Here is a 15,485-nt window from a genome sequence, read left to right as displayed (position 1 = left end):
TGCTAGCATGGATTCGCAGTAAGTCTGGAAGCTTTAAACCGTTTGTACCCCCAAGAGTCGGCGAGATAAAAGTAACTCTAACCCAATGCAGCGACACATTCCAGGAGAAATAAATGTAGCAGATGACGTTTCGAGGGGAATACCTGACAGGATTTAAACAAGAGATGTTCCAAGAGTTTCTCCGACAAAGATGGACCAGAGTTTCTCCGACTACCCGAATCAGAATGGCCTCGGGAAATAGCTCCAGCAATTTCAAAGGAAGAGGAGATGGAATATCGCCATGAGAAGATTGTTGGTACAGTGACCACTCCCAAGAGTGAGGAAGCAATTAACCCCCAAAGATTTTCTAAGTGGAGAAGACTGATCAGAGTAACTGCATTTATCCAAAGACTGGCTCGGAGGATTCGAGCAAAACACAGTGGAGGACAACGGCAAGATGGTCCCCCTACTCTCAGTGAACTACAAGAGGCTGAAACCTTATGGCTTAAAGAGGCACAGAAGAGCCCATACCGTAGAATGCAGAAGAAAGAATTTGACGCTCTCAGCCCTTTCGTCGACAACAAAGGAGTCATCAGAGTTGGAGGTAGAGTCGACAACGTTGTAGTGTCATATGACTCAAGACACCCTGCACTTCTGCCCTACGGCCCCAGTATTTCATTGCTGATAACAAGACACATGCACCAATGTGGACACGGTGGAGTGGCGAGCACGACTGCCAAGATCAGAGCAAGATACTGGATACTAAAGGCCAGCAAATTCGCCAAGTCCGTCAAACTCAAGTGCGCATTTCGCCGAGAAATGGTACGAAGAGTTTAAACTCAACAGATGGCAGATCTACCCACGGTTCATTTGGGACCTTTAACCCCACCATTTCACTACACAGCATGCGACTATCTTGGACTATCTATTTAAGGTCAAGGTCGGACGAAACAAGACCGCAAAGCACTACGGAGTGATTTTCACATGGTTAAATACCCGAGCGGTTCATCTCGGAATAGCAGTAGACTGTTCCACTATGGAATTTATGCAAGTCTTAAGAAGGTTCTTCTCCATTCGTGGCTATCCAGCCCTAGTGAGGAGCGACAACGGATCTCAGACGGTTGGAGCCGCCAGGGAACTGCGAGAAATAATTAAGGGTTTTGACGACAATCAGCTGCGCGAGTTCTGTGCAGAAAAGGGTATGGAATGGAAATTCACAACCCCAGCATCACCGCATGAGAATGGATGCGCTGAAGCACTCGTCAAGACGTGTAAAGGAGCTCTCAAAGGGGCAGTTGGAGAGCAAGTTTTGGCGCCATTAGAATTGTACACGTGTCTGCTCAAGATCGCGAATTTGATTAACCAACGCCCGATCGGAAGAATTCCCAATGATCCAGATGGCGGGGCCTACATTTGCCCTAATGACATCCTGTTAGGACGGGTGACATCACAAGTACCACAAAGGCCCTTCAAACAAACAAAAAATCCCAGGCATAGAGTGGAATTCGTCCAAAGAATAGTTGAGTCCTTCTGGAAACGATGGAAGAGAGATGTGTTTCCCACACTTTTCCCCAGGAGAAAGTGGCGCATAGAATGAGGAAACGTCGGAATTGATGATTTCGTGACGCTGACAGATGAGAATGCTGCTCGTGGCTCATGGACCATGAGCAGGATTGTGGCTGTATTTCCAGGACCTGACGGGAAAGTACATAACGTAAAGGTAAAAACGGCCAAGGGAGTTTACAGCCGTCCTGTGACAAAGATTGCAGTTATCTACCCGGCAGAGAGATACGACTAAAGCGGATTAGGTGATAAGGACTACGCCCTTATCGGGGCAGAGGATGTTTCGTTGACGGAGCCGGAAACGAACTCATGATTACAAACCTCGATTTAGTTAAAGATTAAGGACATTGATTGACATTTGAGATTACTAGACTTTATGCTGTTTTACACGTTGTCGGGTTTCAATCAGAAGTAATTTGCTAACCGGTATTGCTCACCAGGAAAAGAGAGTCAAGCTAACCAGTTTAAGGCTAACTCGTTTAAGTTACGACCCGCCACGGGATTCACATATGCGGGAAGCAATCTTGAGAACGTTCAGTTTTGTATAAATGAAGACCTAGAAAACGTCTTCAACTGGCTACAAGCGAACAAACTCACATTGAACATGACTAAAACTGAATTCATGCTAATAGGGTCGAGGCAGAGACTGAATACTCTCACAGCTTCACCAACAATTAGAATGAACAATACTCAAGTGAGCCAGGTTACAGCTACAAAATCGCTTGGTGTAATAATAGACGATAAACTCGATTGGCATAGTCACATCGAAAAACTAACGAAAAAGATCGCCTCCGGTATCGGGGCCCTAAAGCGAATTAGGCACCAGATCCCAGCATCAACCTTACATCTCATTTACCAAGCTTTAGTAAAACCTCACTTTGATTACTGTGACATTGTTTGGGGTAGCTGTGGGAAAACGCTACGAGACAAACTGCAGAAATTGCAGAATAGAGCAGCCCGTGTGTTGACATTCTCTAACTATGATGCTGATGCAACTGAGCTACTCGAGTTTTTAGGGTGGAAACATCTTGCACGCCAGCAGGAAATCCATAAAGCCACCATGATGTTTAGATGTCTGCACGGGCTAGGTCCAAGGTATCTATATTCACAGTTTACGTGGCGTGACTCTGCTTAGGACCTCAGGGACTCTGAAAATAAGCTTAATGTTTCACTACCGCGCACTAATTATTACAGAAAAAGCTTTAGCTACAATAGCGCCACATTATGGAACAGTCTACCATGAGATATAAGGAACACAGAGTCTCTGGGGTTATTTAAACGTAAGATCAATGACATTCTTTAAGTCTAACGCACGGCATTCACGGAAAACAGCTTTAGTGTTATAGTATGTAGTTTTAATTTTAAATATCGTAGCGTATGTGATATGTATTATTATAGGCTGATGAATTGATCGTGTTTAAATAAAGATTAAATAAAGAAGTGAATAAAGCATGATAGTGAAATTAGTTTCCCATTGAGGTATTTTTCAGTGGAATCATTGGTTTTAGAAATTATAAGTAAGTTGCGTAACGATGAATTGTATTGCTCTGTTTCAGGTCGAATAATATAATTGCTTCAGTGGCTACGAGCTAGTATCAATAAACATCAAGTGATTAATTATACGATATGTGGTGGTCATTGCAATAGGCATTGTATGATTACGTAAAACAGAGGGCATTAGTTTTCGTAATTACGAAAACTAAGAGGTGTCTTAGTTTTCGAAATTACAAAAACTAAGACTCCTGAATTTACCGTTAAATTTGACCTAAAACACGGTGGAAAGGATCGGACAGAAGATAATTTGACAGATTAGTGTGTCTTTGTATAAAATTCGTGCAACATGCCCTGACAGGCATTCCGTGTTTTAGAATTTGGGGTCATTTTCCGCCATTCCATGTTTTAGGATTTGGGGTCATTTTCCGCCGTTCCGTGTTTTAGGATTTGGGGTCATTTTTGGCCACTCCACCGTTCCACCGTTCCGGCTTTTAGGGTCGCCCATATTTAGGGGTCTTAGTTTTCGTAATTTCGAAAGGGGGTGCGGTGGGGAAAATACGCCTTACCCCTATTGGTCTTTAAGTTTGTTGTTTATCCTTTAAATATGTTAAACCAGCTGTGTTACAAAGTATCGACCCTCGTCAATTCGGATCTATTCCCAAATTGTCTACTACACACGCTCTGGTGAACATGACGCATAACTGGCTTGTTAACACCGACGGAAATTGTGCCACGGCAAGAGTAGTCCTACTTGACTTCCGAAAGGCTTTTGACCTTATCGACCATAGTGTTCTCGCTCAAAACCTAGCAACGTATGATATTCCGAGTCAAGCCAAAAGCTGGATTGTCGACTTGTTGTTGGACCGGAAACAAAGAGTTAAACTTGCTCAAGATTGTCACTCTGAATGGCGCTCTGTACCATCCGGCGTCCCCCAGGGAACCAAATTAGGTCCACGGTTATTTCTCAACATGATTAATGATTTGGACACCCCAGCTGACTTGTGGAAATACGTGGACGATACATCTTGTTCTGAAATAGTTACTAAGGGCAGTGAGAGCAAACTCCAAAAAGCTGTAGATGACCTTTCAAGACAAGCGAGTATCGATGGGTTCCAACTGAATGAGGCCAAGTGCAAAGAACTACGAATAGGATTCTCTAACAGCATCCACGATTTTGAACCCCTCATCGTCATCATCGTCATAAACTTTATTTTATCTCGAATTTTAGAGTAGCTTGTTGGAACTAATATCTTCGAGAAAACATAAAATGGAGATTGTCTATATATATTCATACATATATCTGTACAAGATATAAATATATAGACAGAACTGCAGTTCTGTCTGCAGTTAGTTATATATATATATATATAATAGCTATTTAAGGGGGGAGGTGTCATGGAAGTGTTAGGAATTTATTTATTAAATGTAAATTATTTTTTTTATTCTCTTAGGATCAGTGTAGTTCGTGATTATTTGTATCTGTTACGTAATTTTTATTCTTCACTTGTGTAAACTGTTGTGTAATTAACCTTTATTGTGTATATCAAATAGTTTTCTTCATTCTTTTCGGGCACCTTGCGTCCATGTGTATTTAAGGATTTGGGTGGTTTGGTACGGTGTGGTTTTTTTTTTTGAAGAAGTGAGGTGAAGGTTTGTGAGTTACGAGCGAAGAGCGTGGAAAAATTTGAGTCGACGGAGACTCGGCACAGTATCATTTCTGAGAAATTCATTCAAAATAATCGTTCCATTTCACGGTAGAAAACCATTTGCGGGGGAACGAGTGTGCAAAGAATCTACCAGACTGTGAGCTAAAGGAAGAAGAGATAGTAACTAATTCAATAACAAGTCTGAGCGAATCAAGTTACGAGAAGTAAAAGTTGAAAACTGCAAAGTTGTCAGAAGACGAAGCAAAGTTGAAACGAAGGAAACGAGCAAAGTTGAGAACTGGTGAGACAGGAACCTGGTTGGAGAAACGGGAGTTTGGTTTGGCAGGACACTGTTTGTTGGTGGAGCGTGGTGATTTGTGGACAAGAGAAGAACACGGACGCGGGCGTAAGGTGAAACCCAACCGAACTGAACTAAAAAAAAAAAAAACCTTTTTTTATCTTAATAGTAATAATCTTGTAAATAGTTTTAGGGTACTGTAGTTTAAGTTAGCGTATTCCTGTAAATTAATTAGATCATTGTATTATCGTTATTGTTAGTCGCTTTATTGTTTTAATTAGCATAATAAATATCTCTAGGCCTACGTTTAGTTGTTATTGTGGCGTGTGTTCTCGGACTCGTTTATGTTCTGTGTTTTGTTTGTGTTAGGGGGCACCCACCCTTGTGGCGCAATATGAGGTATATATATATATATATTCCAAGGACCTACTTATTATAACTCTTTAGAAAATGATATTAAAGAATCTAATTCTCTTCACTCATTCAAAACGGAACTGAAAAAAAATTTTATGTGAAACAGTAGCTTAAAAATTCTTATAGTAATTACTTATCTTTCTTCACATATCTGATATCATCTTTAAACACATTGTTACATACTTTAGCATACTTAGTTAACCATACTTTATATTTTGGTAACTCAGTCTATATAAATAGTTAACCTATATTTGCCTTCATTGTATTTTACCTTCGATCCTGGCCTTACTGTTACTGTTAACTTAATTTTTTTTTTACTCTGACGGAACCCAACATCTATAAGCCCCATGGTTTCTCTTTGGGCTTCCTCGCCGCTTTTATTTGTTTTTGTGTGACTGTCTTGTCTTTATCGTTATTTGCATTAAAAAAAATAACAATGATGAAATTATCTCCTGTCCGATCCTTTCCACCGTGTTTTAGGTGAAATTTAACGGTAAATTTAGGGGTCTTAGTTTTCGTAGTTACGAAAAATAAGACCCCCACCAAACCATTCTTTAAAATTTCTACAAAGTCGAATTACGACCGTTAAAAGACTATAATCCGTAAAACAACCATAATCCCCTAGTCCTAAATGGGAAACCCTTGAATTAGTCACCAGTGCCAAATTGCTTGGCGTGACCATTAGCCACGATTTAAAGTGGAACATGCACACCTCTGAACTAAGTAGAAAATGTTCCTCTCGTCTCTACTTTTTGAGACAACTCAAGAGATCCGGAGTTGCACCAAGCGAACTTGTGCAATTCTATGTGACATTTATTAGGCCCGTCTTGGAATACGCAAGTCCTGTATTCCACCGTTCTCTACGAAACTACATCAGCGAGGATTTGGAATGGATCCAAAGAAGGGCACTCAGAATCATCTATCCTGACCTGTCATATAGTGTAGCACTAGAAACAGCTGGTCTACCGAAACTTCACGAGAGGAGAGAAAAGATTTCAACCAATCTATTTGACGAGATAGTCCGTAACGCCCCACCCATAGACTCTACAGCCTCCCTCCCCAAAAGAAGAGTTGTAGATACGCACTGAGGCGCAAAAGTGACTTCACTCTCCCCATATGCAAAACCGAGCGCTTGAAGAACAGTTTTATTTTTAGTCATATTTATACGATGTAGATCATTTTCCTTCTTTCTTAATGACGAAGTTGTAATATTTTATACTCTTTTCTTTATCATCTGTGATGATAAAAACGTGCGACAAAACGTTGCTTGATAACATTGTAAAATTTAAAAACGATAAAAAGCTATAGAAAGCTAAAATCGACGACGTTTCGACGTTAACATAACGTCACTATCAAGTCAAGAATGTATTAGAGATGGATGTTTTTATTCGTGTCTTTGCTATCGAGATTGCGTTACCTGTGATTCCGTTTTGAATGAGTGGAGAGAATTAGATTCTTTAATATAATTTTCTAAAGAGTTATAATAAGTAGATCCTTGGAAACGGACAGAAAATTTTCGAAGGTTAGTTCTACAAAAAGGGAGGTGAAAAGCGTTCGCATATCTAGTGTGGCATAGCTATGGACTTGTTTGCTTATAGAAAATAATTGTTGAACTTTGGAGGCAAAAGAGAATTGTTAAAAGAAAACATAACTTTACCCAATTCTATTGAATAAAGGCTGATAGTTTCTAAAGAAACTGTTTGGGGCTGCGTCAATTTACCCAATTTTAGTTGTCTAATATCGAAAAGTTTTAGTTGCTCTAATTCTTTGAAGATAGGGTCTGAATCATCCTCGGAGACCCAGGGGCTGTGAGTCGATTTCAAGTTAGGGAAGAGCTCTTCCGCCCTAACTTGAAATCGACTCACAGCCCCTGGGTCTCCAAGGATGGGTCTGAATGAGAATCGAAAGTTAATTTAGAAACAATTCTGATAACTCGCTTTTGTAAAGAGACAAGACGGCGAAGATTGGTTTCGTACGTAGATCCCCAGACAATGATACAATAATGAAGATAAGGATAAACTAAACAATAGTAAAGAGTTTTTGGATCTGCTTTGGTTACAATTTGACTTTATATTTCGACGGATTCGATTTTAGGGGTCTTAGTTTTCGTAATCTCGAAAATGTAGACGGGTGTTAAGTCTTAGGTTTTCGTGGGTCTTAGTTTTCAATAACACCCCATATTTCAATTCTGATCATTATCGATGGTGTTGTTAGAAACCAAGATAAAGTTCCTCAAACTTATGAAACTTCCGTGAATGCGAAACGAGTACATACTAAACGAACAACGCTTCACTTTGTTGTTAGAAACGAACAATGCTTCATTTTGTTCCCTTTGTTGTTAGAAACGAACAATGCTTTCCACTTTTGTTATAAACAAACAACGCTTTTAGAATCAATACTCAAACACATTTCAATTTTTACAGTAGGATCGATTAATGTATAGTAGAAGTCTTCATGGTATTGTTAGAAACCAAGATAAAGTATTTTAAGCTTACGAATCGTCCGTGAGTATGAAACGAGTACATACCAACCGAACGACGCTTTATTTTGTTGTTAGAAACAAAAAACGCTTTTTGAATCTTCATGGTATTGTTGCGCTTTAGCGATACATCGAGCGACTTGACTTTTTCTTTTCGGGCGTCATGACTAAAATGTTGGGCAACAGGAGTCTGGTTTCGGGCCACATGACTTCGGGAGACTTGACTGCAAACCGCTGCTGTGCGTGGGAATTTTAAGCTTGGATGTGTTGGGGTGGTTTTTTCCAGGCTCTAACCAAGTGGAATAACATGCCATAGATCATGTAGGTGTGCGAGACCTTAAAATGGTATGGATCTTAACCGTTAAGATTTAAAATTCGGTGGGTTTTTTTCTAAAAAGGAAACACTGGATTGTATGAAATGCACCTGCCTTATAAATTAAGAAATGAGTGACGTTCGAAGAGAGGTAACCTAAATATCTCACTCAATCTCAATTTAACAATCCTTGACTTCAGCCCTGAGGCAGAGCAATGTACCCCAAACAGATCAAAGAACCAAAACAGAGCATAATGGATTGGAAAAAAAAAGGAAAACTTTCAGTTGCTGGGTCTGAAAGAAAGCACATCGTGCCCTGCCAGGAATCCCCTCACCCCCACATGGGAAGTCATATACAAAGACTATCACCCTCCGATCGCTGGTTGGCAGTGTCTGTATGAAAGAGATTGAGAATAAATGTGCTTGGACTCTTTGGGACCAGATTTGGATTTTGGCAGTAATGGTGAGGTTTTTTAGAGGCACATGTTGCAAAATGGAGAGGTCTCTGGACTGGTGAGGTGTAACCAAGTACACCTGTACGCTGAGTTGTTTCTTCCCTCCACATAGGGTTACTTTGAAATCAACCTTTAGTTACATAATTTTTCTGGGGATACACGAATGTGTTACAACAAAGAAGCAAAAGAATAGAAAAGTTGATGAGCATAAAGTTTGCAGATGTCTCTGATAACACTGTCATAAACCTCAAGCCATCAGCTGCTTGTTTCTCTCTCAAAAATGGACACAACGTTTGCAAGTTTGTTTGTTGGCAGGAGACTAGCTGATTCTTGACTTCACATAACTGCCTCAAATTCTCCCCAATCTCTTGTGTTTAGATTGGGGAAAAATCCTTTATTGCCTTTACGCCAAATGATTTGTCATGACAGAAAAATACATGTGTACATTTTAATTTTGTCATGTTCATGTAACAATAAGACATTATGCAGTAACTAAAACATACTATATTACCCACATGTTTTACATATTTTCCAAATATTTTGCATCTGTTTTAACTAAACAACCATTTACCTCATGATAACTGTTTGAATGCAAAAATGTATTGTAAGACAATAAGTAAACTACAGAAATAAATAAAATCTGAATAAATAGGTACACACAAATAAATAAATAGGTAGACAATTTTAAAATAAATAACAAGCATCACCTCAGACATATTATTTAGATTGTCGTCCTAAATTCAATTTATAATTTTTCCTCTAGTCCATAATAAATTATATTCTTCTCGCTACCAGTAATAAAAGAAATAATCAAATTAAATCAGGTAAAATCCATGTTATCACATTTGTTTACATTGCTTTAGAACAATCTCAAAGTGCCTGAGAGATAAATGAACTCTCAGTAAACAAATTTTAAATATACTTCAAATCCAGTCCCCCAACATGAAGTTCTAAATGCTTTGAGGGCAATAAACAGCTGATCTCAGAAGATGTAACTCACAAATGGTGGTGTTATTTAGCCTAATAATGATCAATTTAACTGGTAACATTTCATAGTTACTTAAAATATAGTCTTTTTTAACATTATAAAGATTCCTTTAATGAGATAAAAATTGTCCGTATTAGTCCAAGTACAGAACGGACTAAAATGAAATAATGCACAACGAAACAGGAAATTTTAAAATCAATAAAATCATTCAGGAATACAAATTATCTCAGTCATGAAGAGCAATTGTTATCTTTATGAAATAATCAACCACAGTCGAACCTCGATTATCCGGACTTTTTCTCTGGTCCCGTTTTTTTCATGATTATTAATGAGCTTTGATCTTTCAACTTTATGAGGTAAAAAAATTCAGATATTATGTCTAAAGTCAGGAAAAGCATGTTTAAAACAGCGCATTACCTCCTCCACTTTCAAGATCAAGCACTCGGAGAGTCATTAAAGCAGACTTTTATCTTTATTTTTTTTGTTTACATTATTGTCTCATTAATATTCATATTTTCGATTATCCGGACTCTCGATTATCCAGACTGATTACCTAAGTCCCAACTGGTCCAGATAATTGAGGTTTGACTGTACTTTGTCCTGGAACTTGTTGGTTCTATGTTCTGGCTACCTCAGCTTCTACATTTATTAAATTTACGACCTCACAATTGGATTGACTAAAGGGATCAACACATTGAAACAGAGTTGTGCAGGTCACTTTGTCAGCAGCTATGTTACCTAGGAGTAATGGACATTTAACACTGGCAAAGGCCAATACTTACCTCTAGCCTAAATAGATGAAGTTATCTCAGTGGACTTTTTGGAAAATTAACCATATTATAATTTCAGTGAAAGCTATCATGATATGATAAACTTGATTTATCCATTGTTAGTTGCTTACAGAAACTAACCCTACATGACTTTGTCTTACAACTTTTTCAAAGTCATTACATTGATTAGAGATATTGAAGTACAGGATTCAACTAGGTTGCATCTTCGGATTGTTGTTCAAAGTGAAGAACCTTCTCCTTGTAGTTGATATTGACTTTGAAGCTTACTCAAGTAACCAAACTATTGTGAAAACTGTAGAAATTCAAGTTTTTCTAATCACTACCAAGCTAGTGCTTGAAAACTTCCAAAGACAACCAAAACATTGGGAGGTCAAACAGCAGATTGGGATGGAGACATGAAAGAACTAAACAGACATCTTTTATGGGCTACGTGAGGTTTCCTTGGCATTAAAAAGAGTCAAAATCTAGACAGCAACTCTTTAACAATACCTTTAACCATTCTGATATTGGTTTAAACTTGTAACCCACAATCTGTATTTTGGGATGACTGCTAGAAAAGGAAATAAGCCAGGTTGTTTTCTGGTGCTTACACAAACTTCCTATGAGACTAAAAGGTGAGTCCCCTAAAACTTTTGGCTCTCTATACTTTTGGGTCTTATAACCTACTACAAGTAACTCCTTTGCCCTTAAAATTAACTTGGGGATTTATTTTCTTGATTTATATGTTCGGGGCTCAAAGCTCAACTATCATCAAAGTCACCACTTGGTGAACTTAAAAAAAGAAAATGACACTGATGTATTACATAACATGAAACACCTTGACAACACACCCTGGTTTTACAATAACCGATCAATGGAGAACAATCATTTTCGAAGATGACACAACATCTTGAGGTTTCATTCTAACAAACAAGGAGAAAGAAGCAAATTTTCACAAATAAAAGAGTGATGAAAAATTAATAAATGTTTCATGGAAATGTTTATCTCAGACCATAACAAAACACACTAAAAAGTTTCCAACTTGCTGCCTGACTCATAGATCACTGGGCCCAGTTGTTCGAAGACTGATTAGTGCTAACCCAGGGTTAAAGTTTAATCCAGGTTTCTATATTTCTCTGTTCAAAAGCCATTTTAAGATAACTTTCCCAATTATTCTTAGAGCATTCAATCACCAAATTGTAAACAAATGGAATTCAGTAAAGTGAATTTAATTTTAAAGCTTTCAGATCTGCAATTAAATTTCACGGTAACCCTGGGTTATCTTAACCCGCCTTTGAACAACCCGGCCCTGGTCTTCAAATCTGCAACTTTCCCAGCAAACTTTGGTTGACCTTAATTTTTTCTTATTGCCATGGGGATCAAAATGTTTGCTTGATGGTTTTATAATAATGTGATGATCCTATCTTAAAAACAAATTATTATCAAATTTAGGTATTCCTTGTTCTGGACCTAATGTTTCTATATTTATTTCTCAGCGTAGGGGGTTTAGAAAGAAATCACCAGTTGGAATAATCTTTACAGTAGTACTGTTATAATTTCTTTATACCAGGAAATTGCTGTTATTATAATATAATGATCTTTTGCTTTCTTAATTTCTCGAATGTATTGAGACATTTGAAAAAAAATATTGAAAATTAGTATCACAGAAGTTAAGCCACCAAATTAGAGCAACACAGCAGTCAAACACTGTGCCTGCACAAGAGTTTAAAAACAAAGGGGGATTTTGGAGCGTGTGTCTAGTGTTAAGTGAAAAAGAAAAGGTTAACTTGCTAACTAATCTAGTGCACTTTGTAAGACAAATGAAAGAAGGATTTTGAAGAAGGATTAAATCTTGGTCTTATTTCATTGTGAGATATCAAAACTGTTTTTACACACTCTTTGTTTCAGTAATGAAGGCAAACGACAAAACGTTTCTTCTACCATTGCTACAAACAGTGTCTGCTATAAATATTGACCTGCTATCATCACAAATATCTTGTGTGGCTCTCTTTCTTCCCTTTTTCACACATTTCCCTTGGTGTTTACTGACAATGCCACCATGAAATCAACATAGAATAACTACAGCCAGCATGGCCAAGTTTACCTTGATGACTTCATCACACTGCCATGCAAAGTGTGAAAAAGAGAACAAGAGTGTAAACTAAAACAAAGTAGGCAAAGTCTAGATCAGGATTGTGTGCAAGTCCCAGCCTTAGGAGTTTCATACTTTCCTTAGAAACCACAAAAAACTGCATCTCACTTACATTACTCATGTTTACAAAAGCAAATTATCCATCCAAGTGCCCACATACACTCATAAATTATGACTGGTGTGTTAATTGAAAACCACCAAAACCGAACCAAGTTCAAAAATTGGTGTTGATTTCATAGCATGTTCATTTCTTATATGATACACTATGGACTAAATTCATCACAACCAAAATCAATCCACCATTAGATCAATGTTGTGCTTACTCTCTCTGTGTGGTATGTACATTCCCTGTTTATGGGTTACATCACAAGGGCTTTGGTCCCAAAAAGAAAATCAAGATAGCATTCTTTTTAGGAAGAATGAAGGCTCAGTGAATCAAGAAAGCCCTTTCACAACCACATTTAAGGCAGCTTCAAAGGAGAATATAACATAATAAAAGTAACCTTCCAGAGTGAACAAGGAACAACCAGCAAAAAATGAGATAGGAACTTCACCAAAACTAAGAGAGCCAGACAGATGGATAGCCTGGGGAAGAAATGTACAATGGAAACAAACAACAACAATTTCAAATTAATTAAGTGCATCACTGAACCAATCTGAGAATGGATGGAAACTGTTCTCACGAATTGTACATAACCATTGAAGTTTTGAAGGTGAAAGACCAAGTATGCTTTTCTTACAAAGACAAGTGCAGACAATGGATATCTATCTATAAATGATAAGTGAAATTGTTTGTACAGTCACAATTATCAAATGTCTACGGGCAATCTCTTAAAAAAAATTAACACTAAAATTAGCAAGATTATGCATTAATACATTACAGTAACGATATGTGGAGAAAGAAAAGCAAAATTCTGATGGGGTTAATTTATTGCCTTAGTGCACAACTCTATACACTGTTTGCATGTTTAACCTAATAAAAGAACTCTGTTACATTCACTGTAAATTGTACTTAATGTATGCAACATCACAATCAAAGGACTAATACCATAATGGTAATGCTATGATAAGTTAAGTGATTGCAACTGATCTTCAAACTCACTCTTCCTTGACAATTTCTTTAATTGATCACAATCTAAGTTTGCCCCTTTGTGGTACTTTTCCTCTAAGCCGCTGATTTCTGCCAATTTCTTTTTAATCTTACGAATCTGTTTTTCAATCTCACTTTTCTTTAATTCATCTTGGGAGGACTGAAGATTCACTGACCCACTACCTCCTGAAACTTCTGACTCCTGTTTAGCAGGGACTTCACCAATATCTACAAAATGTTCTTGAATATCACCATCTTCAATTGAGCTTTCCTCAAAGTGGACATCATTCTTACAGACCTTAGGAAGTAATATTGGCTTATTATGATCATTACACCCATTTTTTGTACATCAAAAGAAAGAGATTGAAAGGTTTCGTTACTTTCAATATTACTTACCTTCCTCAGATGATGGCCTTCTTCCATGCTAATCTGTGGTTGGTTGAAATTATTCAAAAATGTCTCAGTGTGGATTTCATAATTATTGGAGTCATTGTTTTTGTGATTGCTGTGGCGAAATGAATTGTTCAAATTTCTGCGTCTGTAGAAGGATCGATAATAACTGGGCCTGGCTGCCGGGTATACACAATAGTCATACCCTTGACCCGGTGACTGTAGAGACCCTGGTCCACCAGTTTGGTCATGAAACCCATATGAGCATGTGTACGAAGCCTGACCTGTTGATACTGCTGGAATCATATTGTACATGTTGGAGAACGATAAAAAAGTTTGTGGTACTCCAGTGGATTGGTAGCCATTAGGGTTTTGAAACTGGGGAGGGAAATGGTACTCTAGAGGCCACTGTTGGAAGGCAAATGGATAACTTGCGAATTGGCATTTGGTATCGTACACCTGGCCATTTGAAGGTTTGCCAATCGACTTAAGAAAATCCTCCTTAAGGTCCTCACTTGGTATGTATTTTGTATAGTCAAATCGCTCTTCTTTGGGGATGCTTTCACCGTTTCCCAAACTGCCAAGTGTCGCATTCTCTGATTGTGGTGATCGCTGTTCAATTGATTTCATGTCCCCGGTGGATTTCAACCTCTCTTCGGATGACACTACAGTTTGTTCACTCACACTCAAACAGTCTTCGTTCAGCGTTTTCCGCGGTTGTTGGTTGTTGCCGTTTGACTCTATTTCTGGATCGTTGTGGGAAATTTTCCCACTTTCATCCGCTTCGCTGGCGAAAGAATTGTAATTTCGTATGCCGCCTACTACTTCAAGCCCACTCTCGCATCCGGTCTCAGTTTTTTCGCATGACTTACATTTGAGGGAAGTTGCCGACGAAAAACTTTCAAACACTCGGTTTTTCTGAGTTTTCCCATCAGTATCACTCTTGCCTAGCTGTATTTTACAACTTTCTGATTCACAGGCATATAACGATTCTTTGTGGTCCACTTCTTCAGCAAAACTTTGATGCGTTTCGTTGAACGGACATATGGCTTTTTCAACGATGGGGATTTCTCCTCTACACTTATTCATACAACGTCCCACTGGCGCGGCTGTTACACTGTGAGAGGAATGGCATGGATAGGAACTGGGTGGATGCGTGTTCTCGAGGTTTTGACCGCTTTCGGACATGATCTTTCTTCGGTCAATGTCCCAGGGAGCCAAACCTCGAAAGACTAAGTCAGCTGTTCCCTAACACAATCACTCAACCTCTGACTTGGTAACTTTTTATTTGTTACAAATACGCATGCGAATTGAAGGCCACCTGCTTTCCCCTAGTTTCGCTAATCTCGTTCCCAGGGGATTATCGGTCAGTTTTCCAAGAAAGGAAAGAAAGGGAACGATGGAAACAATGAGATAGCGTCAGACTACCCAGACTTATGCTGACTCCGAAACCT

The 15,485-nt window shown here is 38.4% G+C and overlaps 2 protein-coding genes across 2 annotated transcripts; one reads left to right on the top strand and one right to left on the bottom strand.

The window, feature by feature from the left end:
- Positions 1 to 300: 300 nt before the first annotated feature.
- LOC111340235 (uncharacterized) lies at positions 301 to 3,165 on the top strand. The gene has a single exon (XM_088762382.1). The coding sequence runs from the start codon at positions 1,016 to 1,018 to the stop codon at positions 1,574 to 1,576; it is 561 nt and encodes a 186-aa protein (XP_088618508.1). The 5' UTR covers positions 301 to 1,015; the 3' UTR covers positions 1,577 to 3,165.
- A 5,811-nt stretch (positions 3,166 to 8,976) lies between these two features.
- LOC111340237 (uncharacterized) lies at positions 8,977 to 15,465 on the bottom strand. The gene is made up of 2 exons (XM_022947046.2): positions 14,038 to 15,465; positions 8,977 to 13,939 (listed from the first exon to the last, which is right to left on the bottom strand). Exons 1-2 carry the CDS (start codon positions 15,217 to 15,219, stop codon positions 13,613 to 13,615), a joined length of 1,509 nt encoding a protein of 502 aa, XP_022802781.2. The 5' UTR covers positions 15,220 to 15,465; the 3' UTR covers positions 8,977 to 13,612.
- Between the last annotated feature and the right edge of the window lie 20 nt (positions 15,466 to 15,485).

This window comes from Stylophora pistillata, chromosome 6 (assembly GCF_964205215.1).
Source record: "Stylophora pistillata chromosome 6, jaStyPist1.2, whole genome shotgun sequence".
NCBI lineage: Eukaryota > Metazoa > Cnidaria > Anthozoa > Scleractinia > Pocilloporidae > Stylophora > Stylophora pistillata.
This window is presented reverse-complemented; position numbering and strand designations above follow the sequence as displayed.

Bases quoted from the DNA above. Each gene is read 5' to 3' on its own strand.
- LOC111340235 (XM_088762382.1), top strand. From the start codon at position 1,016: ATGGAATTTATGCAAGTCTTAAGAAGGTTCTTCTCCATTCGTGGCTAT.
- LOC111340237 (XM_022947046.2), bottom strand. From the start codon at position 15,219: ATGTCCGAAAGCGGTCAAAACCTCGAGAACACGCATCCACCCAGTTCC. The intron at 13,940-14,037 runs GTAAGTAATATT...TTACTTCCTAAG, and splicing joins AAGGCCATCATCTGAGGAAG to GTCTGTAAGAATGATGTCCA.